This window comes from Loxodonta africana, chromosome 27 (genome assembly GCF_030014295.1).
Source record: "Loxodonta africana isolate mLoxAfr1 chromosome 27, mLoxAfr1.hap2, whole genome shotgun sequence".
Taxonomy (NCBI): Eukaryota; Metazoa; Chordata; class Mammalia; order Proboscidea; family Elephantidae; genus Loxodonta; species Loxodonta africana.
The window spans coordinates 25,202,483-25,216,411 of record NC_087368.1 but is presented as its reverse complement, the minus strand read 5'-3'; the positions used below and the strand labels follow the sequence as shown (position 1 = coordinate 25,216,411).

Sequence of the window (13,929 nt, the reverse complement as noted above, 5' to 3'; positions counted from 1 at the left end):
TCAATAAAAGTTAATAAAAAAAAAAAGGTACTTGAAACAATGCTTGGCACACAGGCACTATGTATCAGCTAATGTCATTACAATTATTATTATGCCAGCACTAAAATTCAACTTTCTAATCTTTTACTGCAAAATTTCTGGATACTTCGCCAATGGAAAAAAACTACCTGGCTAAACATGTCAGAGAAGCTGCTTCCTTGAAGAGGTGCCATTCGAATCAAGCTACTGGCCAAGTCCAGCCCCATTATAGGCCAGATCCTGCCAAGCCCAGGTTTATCTGCGTCTACAGCTGCTTCTTAGAATGCGCCATAGAAGCAAGGATGGCAAAACTGCATCTCACATACTTTGGACATGTTGTCAGGAGGGATCAGTCCCCGGAGAAGGACATCGTACTTGGTAGAGGGTCAGCGAAAAAGAGGAAGACCCTCAATGAGATGGGCTGACACAGTGGCTACAACAATGGGCTCAAGCATAACAAGGATTGGAAGGATGGCGCAGGAGCAGGCAGTGTTTCGTTCTGTGGTCAACAGGGTCGCTATGAGTCGGAACCAACTCGACGGAACCTGACAACAGCATGGCTGCTTCTGCTCTGCAAGCGCAGGGTTGAGAAGTTGCAACTGCAACCATATAGCCTGCAAAGTCAAAAATGCCTACTACCTGGCCCTTTACAACAACAAAAAAAAAATTGGCTGAACCCTGAGTCACAGATATTTTTGTTCAAGACAATATATTTATTATCTACGTTGCTTGTGAGGAGCCCTGGTGGTACAGTGGTAAGTGCTGGGCTGCTAATTGCAAGGTCAACGGTTCGAACCCACCAGCTGCTCTGTGGGGGAAAGATGTGGCGGTCTGCTTCTGTAAATGCTACGGCCCTGGAGCCCTTACGGGGCAGCTCTACTCTGTCCTGTAGGGTTACTTTGAGTCAGAATCGACTCCAACAACAGGTGTTTTTGTTTGTTTTTTTTATGTTGCTTATGCTAAAGAAGCTACCATGATAAGCATGGCTCATTCCTCTTTGGTCCCAAAGATCAAAGCTAAGTCTCAACTGAACTGGACAGAAGAAAAGCCTGACGGCCCCCACTCGGTACGGCTATCAAGCCCTTCCTGCATCTGCCCTTAACAGCAGCTACACTTCTCTTGGTTTTCTAAGACCACGGCTAAATGGTCCTCTTGCTGTCTTTCTGAAACAGTGATATTTTCAGTCATTACTGGGGCTAAAATTTTGGTTTGTGTTGGGATATGTGTTTGTGTGTTTACTTATATACCGGCACGTGTTTGCGTGCCACGCACTCTGCTGGGTTCTGGGAATACTGTTCTATTCATGAGGTCGACAAGAACTCTCCTCCCATGAAGCTTATAGGGAGAAAAAAAAAAAAAACAGAAAATAGATGTATTTTTTAAAAGATCATTTCTGATGGCGCTAAGAGACATATAATAATAATAATAAAAGCAGGGCTGCAGGACAGAGAGGAATTGGGAAGCAAGAAAAGCACTACTTTAGATTGGGAGAGGCTAGCGAAAGCCTCTCAAGAAGAGGCATTTGTGCTGAAACCTGAATGACAAGAGGAAGCCAACTTGTATGTAAGTAAAAAATAGTGTTCTACAACAGAGAATCCCTGACGGAGCAGAACAGTGGGATGCAGACCTCAAATTCTAATAAAAAGACCAGACTTCATGGTCTGACTGAGACTGGAGGACCCCAGAGGTCATGGTCCCCAGATCCTCTGTTACCACAAGACTGGAACCGTTCCAAAGCCAACTCTTCAGACAGGGATTGGACTGACTTTAAGACAGAAAATGATACCGGTGAGGAGTGAGCTTCTTGGCTCAAGTAGACACATGAGACTATGTGGGTAGCTCCTGTCTGGAGGGGAGATGAGAAGGCAGAGGGGGACAGAAGCTGGCTGAATGGACACAGGGAATACAGGGTGGAGAGAAGGAGTGTGCTGTCTCATTGGGGGAGAACAACTAGGAGTACATAGCAAGGTATGTATAAATTTTTGTATGAGAGACTGACTTCATTTGCAAACTTTCACCTAAAGCACAATTAAAAAAAAAAAAAAGTGTTCTAGGCCTAGAGGAGAGCAAGCACACAGGTGAGACTGAGCTTGGTGTACACCAGGACTAGAAGGAAGATCAGCATGGCTTGAATGCCAGCACCATGAGATGAGGCTGAGGATAGAGGTAGGGGGTCAGATCATGCAGGGTCCTGTAGACCTTGGGTAAATGTCTGAAAATGGCCCTAAGTCAAATGAAAAATCATTGGAAGGTTTTCAGTAGGGAAATGACATGATTTGATTTATTCCGTTGTAAAAATGGCACGGGGGCGGGATCTGACCACCTTTAACTTCTCCAGTGGGAGAGAGAATCACCATCAGCATTCACCCAAGGCTGATTTCTATGAAGCGGAGGTCTGACCTGCCTCCACCTTCCCACCTTTTTACCAATTCTGATTCCCACAGCACTCTCTGCTTCTCTGCTGTGTCGATAATTCTTCACAATGGTTTCACAGAACTCACAGGCCATACTCACAGTTTTGGGGTTCATTAGGGAAGTAACAGGTAAGATTCAGGATCAGGAAGGGCTCAGGATACAGTTCTTCCACCAGGACGGCTTCTTCTCACCCTCTGTCGCTGGGTCCTGCCCGGGCGTTGCTGCCCCCAGGCCCTGCTGGGGACCTTCTCAGGCAAGTGTTACATCCCTTAGCTCCGTGGGTTGGCAAGCTCACTGAAGCCATCTCACATTGGTCAGCTGGTTCCTGCCATTCTGTGCTGCTGCTGCTCCCTGCCTCTAGCTGTCTTCCGCATTACAGCTCCCTCCACCCCGCTTTAAGCCCCTCATTAGGGCTTCATACACCTTATTTGCATGGTCCCACCCCCACAAGGGTGCCATGTACCTATTTACATTACTGGTAAGCTATCTAATTCCCTTGGTGGGCCGCAAGCACCTCATTTGTATATTGCCACCCAGTCATTTGTGGGAGTCACAAAGACTATAGCTAAAAGGGTCACATTAGGCAATTCACTGTACCGCAACTGTAAAAAGATCAACCTGGCCATTCTGAAGAAAGTGAATGAACTGAATTTGGGATGCAGTGGAGTGAAAACAGACAGACCAAAAAGAAGGCTCTTACAATAGTTTAGTGAGCGATACTAGCAGTAGATATGAAGAGCAGTGACTACTTGGAGTAGATTTTAGAGGCAAAATTGTTACACTCCTGTAAATTTGTGATTTGGAAGGAAGGACTCTTAGCTTCAGAAGCTATCATAGTTTCACTATTTTTAAGTCCTTGTTTGTTTTCTTTTTCCTGTTCAAAAAGCAATACATTTTCATTTCAAAACATAACAGAGATAAATTAAAAGATAAAGTTATAAAATGAGCTGAATGCAGATAAAGGGCAGATCAAAAGTCGGGGCATCTATACTGACTGTAAAAGGAAAAATTTTTAGCAATGTAAAAGAATGAATTATTGACACACTCAATAAGACAGAATACATTTCAAACACATTCATGTGAAAAAAGACAGACACAAAAGAGAGTATCCTGTATGACTCTGTTTATACAAAGTTCTAGAAAAGGCAAATCTTATCTAGTGTGATGGAAAATTATTCAGCAATTGTCTAGGGCTGGAGGGATTTACTGTAAAGAGGCACGAGAGAATTTTGGGGATGATGGAAATGTTATTCGGAGCCAGGTGGTGGTTGCGTTGCATGTGTATACATTTTCCAAGATTCATTGAAGTGTATACTTAAAATAGGTGCATCTAAAATAAAACGTCATTATGTCCCTCCCCAGGAACTCCCATTCGTTTTCATTTGCGTCATTCAGGGTTCAATCAGAGAAACAGAACCACTTCAGTAAGAGAAACAGCACCATTAAGACAGATAATGACAGTTAACAGAGATGATTGATAGATATTTGTTATACGAATCTGACCTTACGTAGCTGTGAAAGCTGGTTAAATGGTCTCTGTAAGGCTATTATTGGAGCTCTGGTGGCCCAGTGCTTAAGAGCTCGGCTGCTAACCAAACAATTCGGCAGTTCAAATCCACCAGCTGTTCCTTGGAAACCCCATGGGGCAGTTCTACTGTGTTCTGTAGGGTCCCTGTGAGGCAGAATCGACTCGATGGCAAGAGGTTTGGTTCGGTTTAAAGGCTGTTAAGTTCACCTGTTATCTTCTGATGCTGGAGTTTGAAGTCCACAGAGCAGGCAGTCGAGAAGGGAAGATGGATGTAAAGTTCCAGTAGCACGCTAGAACGATGAACTAAACCTGTCAGCTCTTATTGCCACCAACCTTGGTGGCGTGGGGCTAGAAGCTGGGCCCTTCGTCATTACGGAGCCGAGCACACACCTGCCACACAGTCACAAACTGAAGGAGATCCAGAGGCCGATGAAGCAGTTACGGGCTCAGCCGCCACCTCACAGCAATGAGGTGAGCCGGCAGAGAAGCGGCAATACGCGTGAACAACAAAATTGCTGCCGTTTCGCTTCTACTCTCCAAATCTCCCATAAAAATCTCTTGTGGACAGAAAGGGCCACATAAACCAGAGACTTACATCATCCTGAGACCAGAAGAACTAGATGGTGCCCGGCCACAACCGATGACTGCCCTGACAGGGAACACAACAGAGAACCCCTGAGGGAGCAGGAGAGCAGTAGGATGCAGACCCCAAATTCTCACAAAAAGACCAGACTTAATGGTCTGACTGAGACTAGAGGAATCCCAGTGGTCATGGTCCCCAAACCTTCTGTTGGCTCAGGACAGGAACCATTCCTGAAGACAACTCATCAGGCATGGAAGGGACTGGACAATGGGTTGGACAGAGATGCTGAGGAAGAGTGAGCTACTTGTATCAGGTGGACACTTGAGACTGTGATGACATCTCCTGTCTGGAGGGGAGATAGGAGGGTAGAGAGGGTTAGAAACTGGCAAAACCGTCACGAAAGGAGAGACTGGAAGGAGGAAGCGGGCTGACTCAGGGAGAGAGTAAGTGGGAGTATGGAGTAAGGTGTATATAAGCTTATATGTGAGAGACTGACTTGATTTGTAAACTTTCACTTAAAGCACAATAAAAATTATTAAAAAAAAAAACTCTTGTGACCCACCCTAACCAGAAACATAATGAAAAGAATTAAGGGAAATGTAGTTCAGCCTAGACAAATTGATGCATTGCAAAGCCATCTCACCACCTCAAACCTTAAATGGCTTTCCATCACTCTTCATTCCTCAACAAAACTTGTCAGGTTCTTTGCAACCTCCACCAGATTTTCAGGGTCTGTCTCCTACTCCCTCCACCTCAAGTATATGCATTTATGTTTAGTACAAGTGCTTTCTCTAAGATAGGGAGCAAAGGCCCTGAGATCTGAGGGTGCCTGTTGGAGAAATAGCAAAGAGACTGGTGTAGTTAGAGGAGAATCAAGTAAAAGAAAAAGAAGACTATCAGGGAGGTAATAGGGGGTTGGGTATGGAACATAGGGACTTATTAAGACAAGGAACTGAGGGGCCCCCAACTCTGCAAACAAGTATCAAGAAATGGGCCAGGGCGCAGAAATAAAGCCATTCTCCAGAACAATGCAGCGAAGTATCTAAAAATAGCCAACTTCTTTAATAACAAAATTCTTTACAGTTGCTCTTCAGAAGCAGCTCGAGAAAACCAGGCCTAGGGACATGCACAGAACACCCACCTGTGACCGCTGTGTGGCCTTCCACCAGGGGCAGTGAGGGGCTGCAGCAGGAGCCCAGAGACTGCGCAGGCAGGCACCCCATAATAAGCCCTGCTACGAATCCCAGAGGCCTCTGGGACAGGAGCCATCTTGGAAAGCTGCTGTGCGCGCACCTTAGGTAACATATCCCCGTCTGTCTATGAATAAACATGAATCTTTTCCCAGCCCAAGAACTTTTAAAAACTCTTTTGTTTTTAAAAGGCCCCTCTTTTGTTCTGTGAGACTGGGATATGCGTTGCTCTAGGCCCTCCTTGTCTCCGCTTGCAAGCCTCTTCAATAAAGCTTTGCTCGTGTGGAAAACTATGTGCCTTACCTGCTCATTCTTGACCAGCGAGAGGCAAGAAACGTGAAAGAACCCTTATTCCGGTAACATGACATCCAGAGTCCAGACCTCACCACATTCTATTGCCCTCTGGCTGAAACACTCTTTCCTTCCTTCTGCCTTAATCTAGCTGAGATCTGTTTACCCTTAGGGCCTCAGCTTTCTTTAGGAAGTCTTCCCCTGACACGTTATCCATGGTGACCAGAATAAAACCAGGCCCAGAGTTGGCACCCAACACATTTCAGTTAAACAAATGAATGGTTGCCAAGGAGAATTAAAGCTGATTATGGTTAAGTGAGGGAGCGCTGGTGGCACGGTGGTTAAAGCGCTCAGCTGCAAACTGAAAGTTTCGCGGTTCGAACCCACCAGCTACTCTGCAAGAGAAAGATGTGGCAGTCTGCTTCTGTAAAGATTACAGCCCTGGAAGCCCTATGGAGCAGTTCTACTCTGCTCTATAGGGTTGTTAGGAGTTGGAATAGATTTCAACAGCAACAGTTTTTGTTTTTTTTTTTAATAGTTTTGTGAAAGGAGCCCTGGTGGCGCAAAGGTTAAATACTTGGCTGCTAACTGAGAGGTCTGCAGTTTGAACCTATCAGTCACTCTGTGTGAAAAAAGACCTGGTGATCTGCCTGCATGAAGATTACAGCCTAGGAAACCCTACAGGGCAGTTCTGTCCTGTCCTGTAGGGTCACTATGAGTCAGAATCGACTCCACAGCACACAACTTAGTTATGTGAACACATGGCTAGAGTCTTAGCGGTATAGGAAATAAAGTGCTATAATCAAATCAGTGGCTAGACAATATTTTCATGCCTATTAAAATGTGGGGAACCCTTTTCACTTTTTCAGATACACATCCTGTTTGTTTATCCTCTTATTCACTTTATCATTTTGATATATTAACCCCCGTTACAACTTCCTGCCTCAGTTTGAGTCCCCAGAAAGCAGAGCCTGGGACAATGAGGTTTATTTGAGAGGTGATTCCTGGGACCACAATTAAAAATCAGGGAAGGGAGACAGAGAGGAAAAGCCAGTAAAGAGAATGTTTGAGCTGGTTACTGCTGTGGACAAGTGAAGCTCCATCTCACTGGGGACCCTCTGAGGAACTGTGTAAACCCACTGCGTCGAGGTGATTCAGACTCATAGCGACACTACAGGACAGAGTAGAACTGCTCCACAGGGTTTCCGAGGCTGTGTAGAACCTCCAATATCCCTCTGAAAGGACGCCGAGGCATTTATCCACCAAATCCCATCCCTTCTTGGTTGAGTGCTGTCTCTGGGGAACGTACCCCTCTACTCCTCACAACACTTCCAGCCTGCTGAGGGTGAAGTCTCTTTACTTTAGAGAAAGCAGGTGGGAAAGTAGAACCACCAGCACTCACGGTAGGATGCTGGAAGCACACACAAAAACTGTTTACAATAACTGCAGTATGGTTGGGCCAGGCAGATGTGGATCGAGTCACCAGCCATTTCTGCTCCACTTCCCAAAAACTTTTTTCTGCATGAATCTCTAGGTTTCCACTGGTTATGGACTGAATTGCATGCCCCTAAAAATGTGTGTCAACTTGTCTAGGCCACGATTCCCAGTATTGAGTGGTTGTCCACCATTTGTGACCTGACGTGATTATCCTATATTGTAAACCCTAACTTGTATAGTGTTAATGAGGCAGGATTAGAGCCAGTTACGTTAATATGGGGAAACCCTGGTGGCACAGTGGTTAAGTGCTACGGCTGCTAACCAAAAGGTCGGCAGTTCGAATCCGCCAGGCGCTCCTTGGAAACTCTATGGGGTAGTTCTACTCTGTCCTATGGGGTCGCTATAAGTTGCAATCAACTCGACGGCAGTGGGTTTGATGGTATGTTAATGAGGCAGGACTCATTCTACAGGATTAGGTTGTATTTTGAGTCAATCTCTTTTGAGATATAAAAGAGAGAGTTGAACAGAGAGGAGAGGGGACCTGATACCACCAAGCAAGAGTGGAGTGTGTCCTTTGGACCTGGGGTCCCTGGGCTGAGACGCTCCTAGACCAGGGAAGATTCATAAGGACCTTCCCCCAGAGCCAATAGAAAGAGAAAGCTTTCGCCTGGAACTGGCATCCTGAATTCAGACTTCTAGCCTCCTAGGCAGTGAGAGAATAAATTTGTTTTTTAAAGCCACCCACTTGTGGTATTCCTGTTACAGCAGCACTACATGACTGAGACATAGCCATAAACATAAAAAGTAATGCCAAACTATTTTCACTTCCTTGTTTCAAAGAGCTGGTGGCTTGGGAGTTTAGGAAAATTCCATTAATTTACTAAAGAGCAGTATAAATAACATGAAAAGGGCTGGATCATGGCATAGGTACATAAATCCAGTGCTTCCTAAACAGCTATACACAAAGAATGTTGATCATTGATGCAAACGGTTATATTGTATTATCTCCCTGCATAACATAAGTGAATGACGTGCCTACATGAATGCAACGCAACAGCCCTGCCTAGCACAGACTAGCTACTCAATAAATGAATACTAGTGAAAGGAACAAAAAGTATTCATAGAGAGTTGTTTGACCTATTTGTTGTTAGTTGCCATCGAATTGACTCCAACGCATGGTGACCGCATATGTGCTCCATAGGGTTTTCAAGGCAGTGACTTTTCGGAAGCAGGTCACCAGGCTTGTCTTTTGAAGTGCCTCTGGGTGGGTTCGAACCACCACCCTTTCTGCTAGGAATCAAAAGCTTCACCACTGGCGCCACCCAGGGGCTCCTGTTTGACCTATAGTACAAGAAAAACATAGATCAGTGGTTCACACCTGCTTTTGCCCCCCAGGGGACATTTTTCAAAGTCTAGAAATGTTTTTTATTGCCACAACTGGAGATGTGTTACTGGAATCTAGTGGGTACAGGCTGGGGATACTGCTAAATATCTTACAAAGCACTGTACAGACCTCTCTCCCTCCACCCCCTGAACAAAGAATTATCTAGCCCAAACTGACAATAGTGTCAAGGCTGAGAAACCCTGAAACAGATAATATACCTGGGCATTGACATATATTTATACAAATACACATTATTTCCTCACCTAAAATATTTTATTAATTGAAAACCTTAAAAAATAAATGGTTAATTACAAATGAGCTGTTCTACATGCCAGCAATACAAAGCGTTGCGTTAGTACCACCAAAACCAAAGGAATTGGTAAGCCCAATACATCTTTTCTCAGTGTTCCATTCCTGTGTCTTTAGTGGAACATAATTGAGATCAAATTCTGGTTCTGTACAATCGAGATTTAAAGTAGGTGGCAGTTTTCGATAATAACAAGCCAGCGCAGTAAAAGCCACCTCAACCGCCCCGGCAGCTCCCAGCAGGTGTCCGGTGGCCCCTTTAGTTGAAGACACTGCAAGGGCATAAGCGTGGTCTCTGAAAAGACGTTTGATAGCTTTGTTCTCCGCAGCATCTCCCAAAGGCGTGGAAGTAGCATGGGCGTTGACGTAGGATATCTCTTCAGGTCGTACACCTGCATCTCTTACAGCAGCAGCCATGCACCTAGTAAAACAAGGAGAGAAAGCGAATTTATCAGAACTAAGCTGAATTCTGACAGGGGATCCTTTATCAGTGCGGCTTATCCCACAGAGGTCTCCAAGTGCACTGGAGGAAGAGCCTTGTACTCTAGCAACGGAACCCCATCTCGGACTGCCCTGTGGCTTAGGATGCCAACTGCATGGGAGTGAGAGTCACACCTAATACTTCAAACTGACTCCTCGCCATGAAATAAACACATATGCATGCGGGTTTTATCATTTCTCATCAAATATCTCCATTCATTTAAACTAGCATTTTCCCTGAGGGAAAATGTTATGTTTACTCAGGCCTAGAATAATTTTTCTTCTAGGAAAATTTTTTTCCCCCTGAAACGGGGCTGGGGTGGGGGGGTGTTAATGATTCAACTGTGGGAAACAATTTATAACTTTTCATTTCTCTTTCACATTTAAATGGAAAACTCAGTATTTTTCCCAATAATCTTAAAGCTTTTACGCTATTATTTCAGTGTTTCAAATAACCTTTCAAAATTCTCTTTACTGATGGCTATAAGAATCCTAAAATGAAGATGTACAAAGCCATGCCCCCCCACCCCCGGCAAAACAAAAAAAATAAAAAACCTCAAACCCAAAAAATCTCTCTGAAAGAAACTTAGAAAGCTTTTGGATACGAACACCTGGTTTTTTTAATGCCTGATCTCCAGGCTGCATGTATTTCCTAAGAGGCAGCTGAGTATATAATTTGTAATGTGCTGAAAGGTTTCTCTAAAAGTAACTATTTCTTCAACTAGCTGGTTACTATGCTTGACAATTCTAGCACCAGCAACTATTCACTAAAACTCACAGGTATAACTCAGGGAGGAGCCCTGATGGTGCAGTGGTTTAGCACTTGGCTGTTAGGCAAAAGCTCAGCGTTTCGAACCCACCAGCCGCTCTGCGGAGAAAGATTATTCAGGGTTTGGTAAGCCATTGCTGGACCAGCTGCCTGTTTCAGTAGCTTCGTGGAAACCCAGCCAAGCCCACTCACTCACTTATTGTTTACGGCTACTTTTGTGTTACAAAGGCAGATTAGCTGCCCCTGAGACCCTAGGGCCCATGAAGCTGAAAATATTTACTATTTATCCCTTCATAGAAAAAATTTGCTGACTCCTGGTTAATTTTACCAGTTAAAATGTAGTATGACCTGAGAAGGCTAACTTACTAGCTGGTGGATTCGAACTGTAGACCTTTTGGTTAGCAGCCGTAGCTCTCAGCACTGCGCCACAAGGGCTCCACTTATTAGTTAGCTAACATATTATCATGAATTGTTTTGTTTTGAACAGAACTCACTTCCAATCTCTTCTACAACAATAATAACTTGCTTCTCAATGTGCGGTCCCTGGAACAGCAGCATCAGTATCCTGTTAGAAATGCAGACTCTCAGGCACCGCCTGAAGCCTAAAGAGTCATGATCTCTGGGTGATCTGTACACACATTAAAGGTTGAGAAGTTCTGACTTAGTAAGAAAAACCAAACCCAGTGCCATCGAGTGAATTCCGACTCATAGCGACCCTACAGGACAGAGTAGAACTGCCCCATGGAGCGCCTGGCTGATTCAAACTGCCGACTCTTTGGTTAGCAGCCATGGCACTTAACCACCACACCACCAGGGTTTCCGACTTAGTAAGAGCAAAACTATGTATTGAAATGGGAGAGAACAAACAGGTTAAAAAGAAAGGGCAGACTTTATTGTCCAAGTCTGATGAAGGTCCAAATAGGAGAAGTAGAAGGGAGCACTCTGACCGGCTCGTTAAGCACACCTGGATGTATGAAAAGTCGGCAAAGTCGCACATGGCCTTCTTCACAACTTTACTGGCCCCGACTAAAATCCAATTTTTATAAGGATGTCTATGTGTTTTCAAATATTCCAAACTCGTTAAAGCAAAGAATTCAAAAACACTTTGTTTAGTCTAAAATGGAAAAACAATAGAGACACTGTACACCGAGAGAGCCAAATAAATTAATAATAAATTATTACTATAATTATCCCTATTTTGGAACTCCAACAAAGATGTGGGCGCGGGGGTTAAGTATTTGGCTGCTAACCAAAAGGTGGGCCGTTCGAATCCACCAGTCACTCCTTGGAAACCCTACGGGGCAGTTCTGCGCTGTCCTAGAAGGTCGCTACGAGTTGGAATCTACTCGATGGCGACAGGTTTATCTGAAGTGTTATTCTAAAGGGAACAACCAGGCAATCTTTACCTTAAGGCACCTTCTCCTCCAGGATCCGGGGCGGTTATGTGAGTGGCATCACCTGACAGTCCATAGCCCAAAATTTCTGCATAAATCCGGGCCCCTCTTTGAACAGCATGTCCATGTTCCTCCAGCACGAGCACAGCGGCACCTTCTCCCATCACAAATCCATCTCTCTCTGGATGAAACGGTCGACAGGCTAACTTGGGATCCGAGTTCATGCTCAGAGCCCGGGCTCTGGAAAACCCAGCTAGAGATAAAGGGCTGATGCAAGAATCTGTGCCTCCAGCCACCATCACATCAGCATCACCATGGGCTATCAATCTAAAAGAATCTCCCACAGCATGAGCTCCCGTGGTGCAGGCTGTGGAGACGGCATGATTGGGGCCCTTGAGCTTATACCGAATGCTGACCTGGCCCGCTGCCATATTGACCAGAATTTTAGGGACAAAGAATGGGCTGACTTTATTGTAGCCTTTTGTCTGAAACATCAAAGCAGTTTCTGAAACAACTTCAAGAGGAACCATTCCCATGCCAATTGCAACACCAGTAGCCACTTGATCAGCTTCTGACTGAGGACACCAGCCTGAGTCTTCCAGAGCTAACTCCGCAGCACCAATGGCCATGATGGTGGGAGAAGACATGGACTTGATATCTGATTTGGACACAAAGTTCTGTTCATTGAACTGACCTTCATCACAACCTCTTGGCACGTAAGCAGCAACAGTGCAAGGAATACTCTTATACTCTTCACCAACCAATGAAACGATTCCACTTTCTCCTCGGATAAGACGATCCCATACCAGTTGAGTTCCCATACCAAGAGGAGTCACCAAGCCAATGCCTGTAATGACAACCCGCCTTCGCAAACTGGCTGTTGTTGGTACAGTTCCGAAAAACCTTTTACTTCTTAACTGCTGGCATAATCTTGAATACAGAAGATGATGGCTTGTAATTTTTAGGAAATTTTGCAAGTGGTATGACATGACTGAAATTCAGATGATCAGAAACACATTCCTGTAACAGACCACAACACATCCAGGAGCTACTCACTAGTGCTTAAAATAGCCTAAAGACCTAAGCAACAACCTCTTAGATGTTCTTTGTGAGCTTGTCTTGAGCTGTTAATTAACTGAGGGAAATAATGCTACATAATTCTAACTTATACTTCTTTATGAAACCACTTGTTTGGACTTAATTCTCTTTTTAAACTGTAAGTACCCTAAATCATTTGAAGACAAAGAGGTGAACTGATGAGTCATTCAATTCGCCAAAGGATTTATACAGTGAAAAATATAAAGGTACCCTTAAGCTGATGTTAGGATTGTGGGGTTGGCACAGAGCTGGGCAGTGTCTCATTCTGTTGGACCTAGGACCACTATGAGATAGAATAGCTGGACAGCACCTAACAACAACAAGCTGATGTTGACGTCAGGAAAGGTTCCTTTCTCGGTGATTACTGGGACCTTATTTCTTTAAATAGCATCTCTGGTATCAGTGGCACAGAAAACACATTTCAGGATCCCTGGTGGTGCAGTGGTTAGGAACTCGGCTGCTAACCAAAAGGCTGGCGGTTTGAATCCAGCAGCCATATGAGACAGTTCTACTCTGTCCTATAGGGTCGCTATGAGTCAGCATCTACTCGATGGCAACGGGTTTCAATTTTTTGGTCTTTGAGGTAGGGGGTAAGTGGTCTTTATCGATCTTCAACAGTAGGGCCTCCGAGGACAAAAAATTGAGCGTCGGAAAACACGGGCTCACGACTGGGGGGTGGAGGGGAGGGTGTCCACGCCACTAGAAACTTCTCTGATTGGGTCACCTGTGGAAGGACAGGTTAGGACCCTAAAGCCAGGAGCCGAGAGCCAGGGGGTGTGGCCCCTTTCTGTGCCGCCGCGCAAGCACCCGCCCCCTCCCGCCCCACAAGGACGCGCGTGCGCACAAAAGGGCGGAAGAGGAAAAGATTCTCGGCCCTGGGTCCTCGGTCTCCCCTCACACGGCTTAACCCCGGCTGGACTTGGTGGTGGAGGGGCGGCGGGATGAGGGTAGCAAGCGGCGGATACCTTCCCCAGGCCTCGCTCCCGGCCGCGCAGCCGCCGTCCCGCCGATGACGCTAGCGTGTGCACGCACCTAC

At 45.3% G+C, this 13,929-nt stretch overlaps 1 protein-coding gene across 1 annotated transcript; it reads right to left on the bottom strand.

The window, feature by feature from the left end:
- Positions 1-3,532: 3,532 nt before the first annotated feature.
- On the bottom strand, positions 3,533-13,916 carry OXSM (3-oxoacyl-ACP synthase, mitochondrial). Its single transcript, XM_010595546.2, has 3 exons — positions 13,859-13,916; positions 11,808-12,815; positions 3,533-9,573 (listed from the first exon to the last, which is right to left on the bottom strand). The coding sequence occupies exons 2-3, from the start codon at positions 12,782-12,784 to the stop codon at positions 9,171-9,173; spliced, it is 1,380 nt and encodes a 459-aa protein (XP_010593848.2). The 5' UTR covers positions 12,785-12,815; positions 13,859-13,916; the 3' UTR covers positions 3,533-9,170.
- Positions 13,917-13,929: the final 13 nt, after the last annotated feature.

Excerpts from the sequence above, each read along its gene's own strand:
- OXSM (XM_010595546.2), bottom strand. The coding sequence starts at position 12,784 with ATGTCATACCACTTGCAAAATTTCCTAAAAATTACAAGCCATCATCTT. Across the intron at positions 9,574-11,807 it reads GGAGGAGAAGGTGCCTTAAG|GTGCATGGCTGCTGCTGTAA; the intron begins GTAAAGATTGCC and ends TTGTTTTACTAG.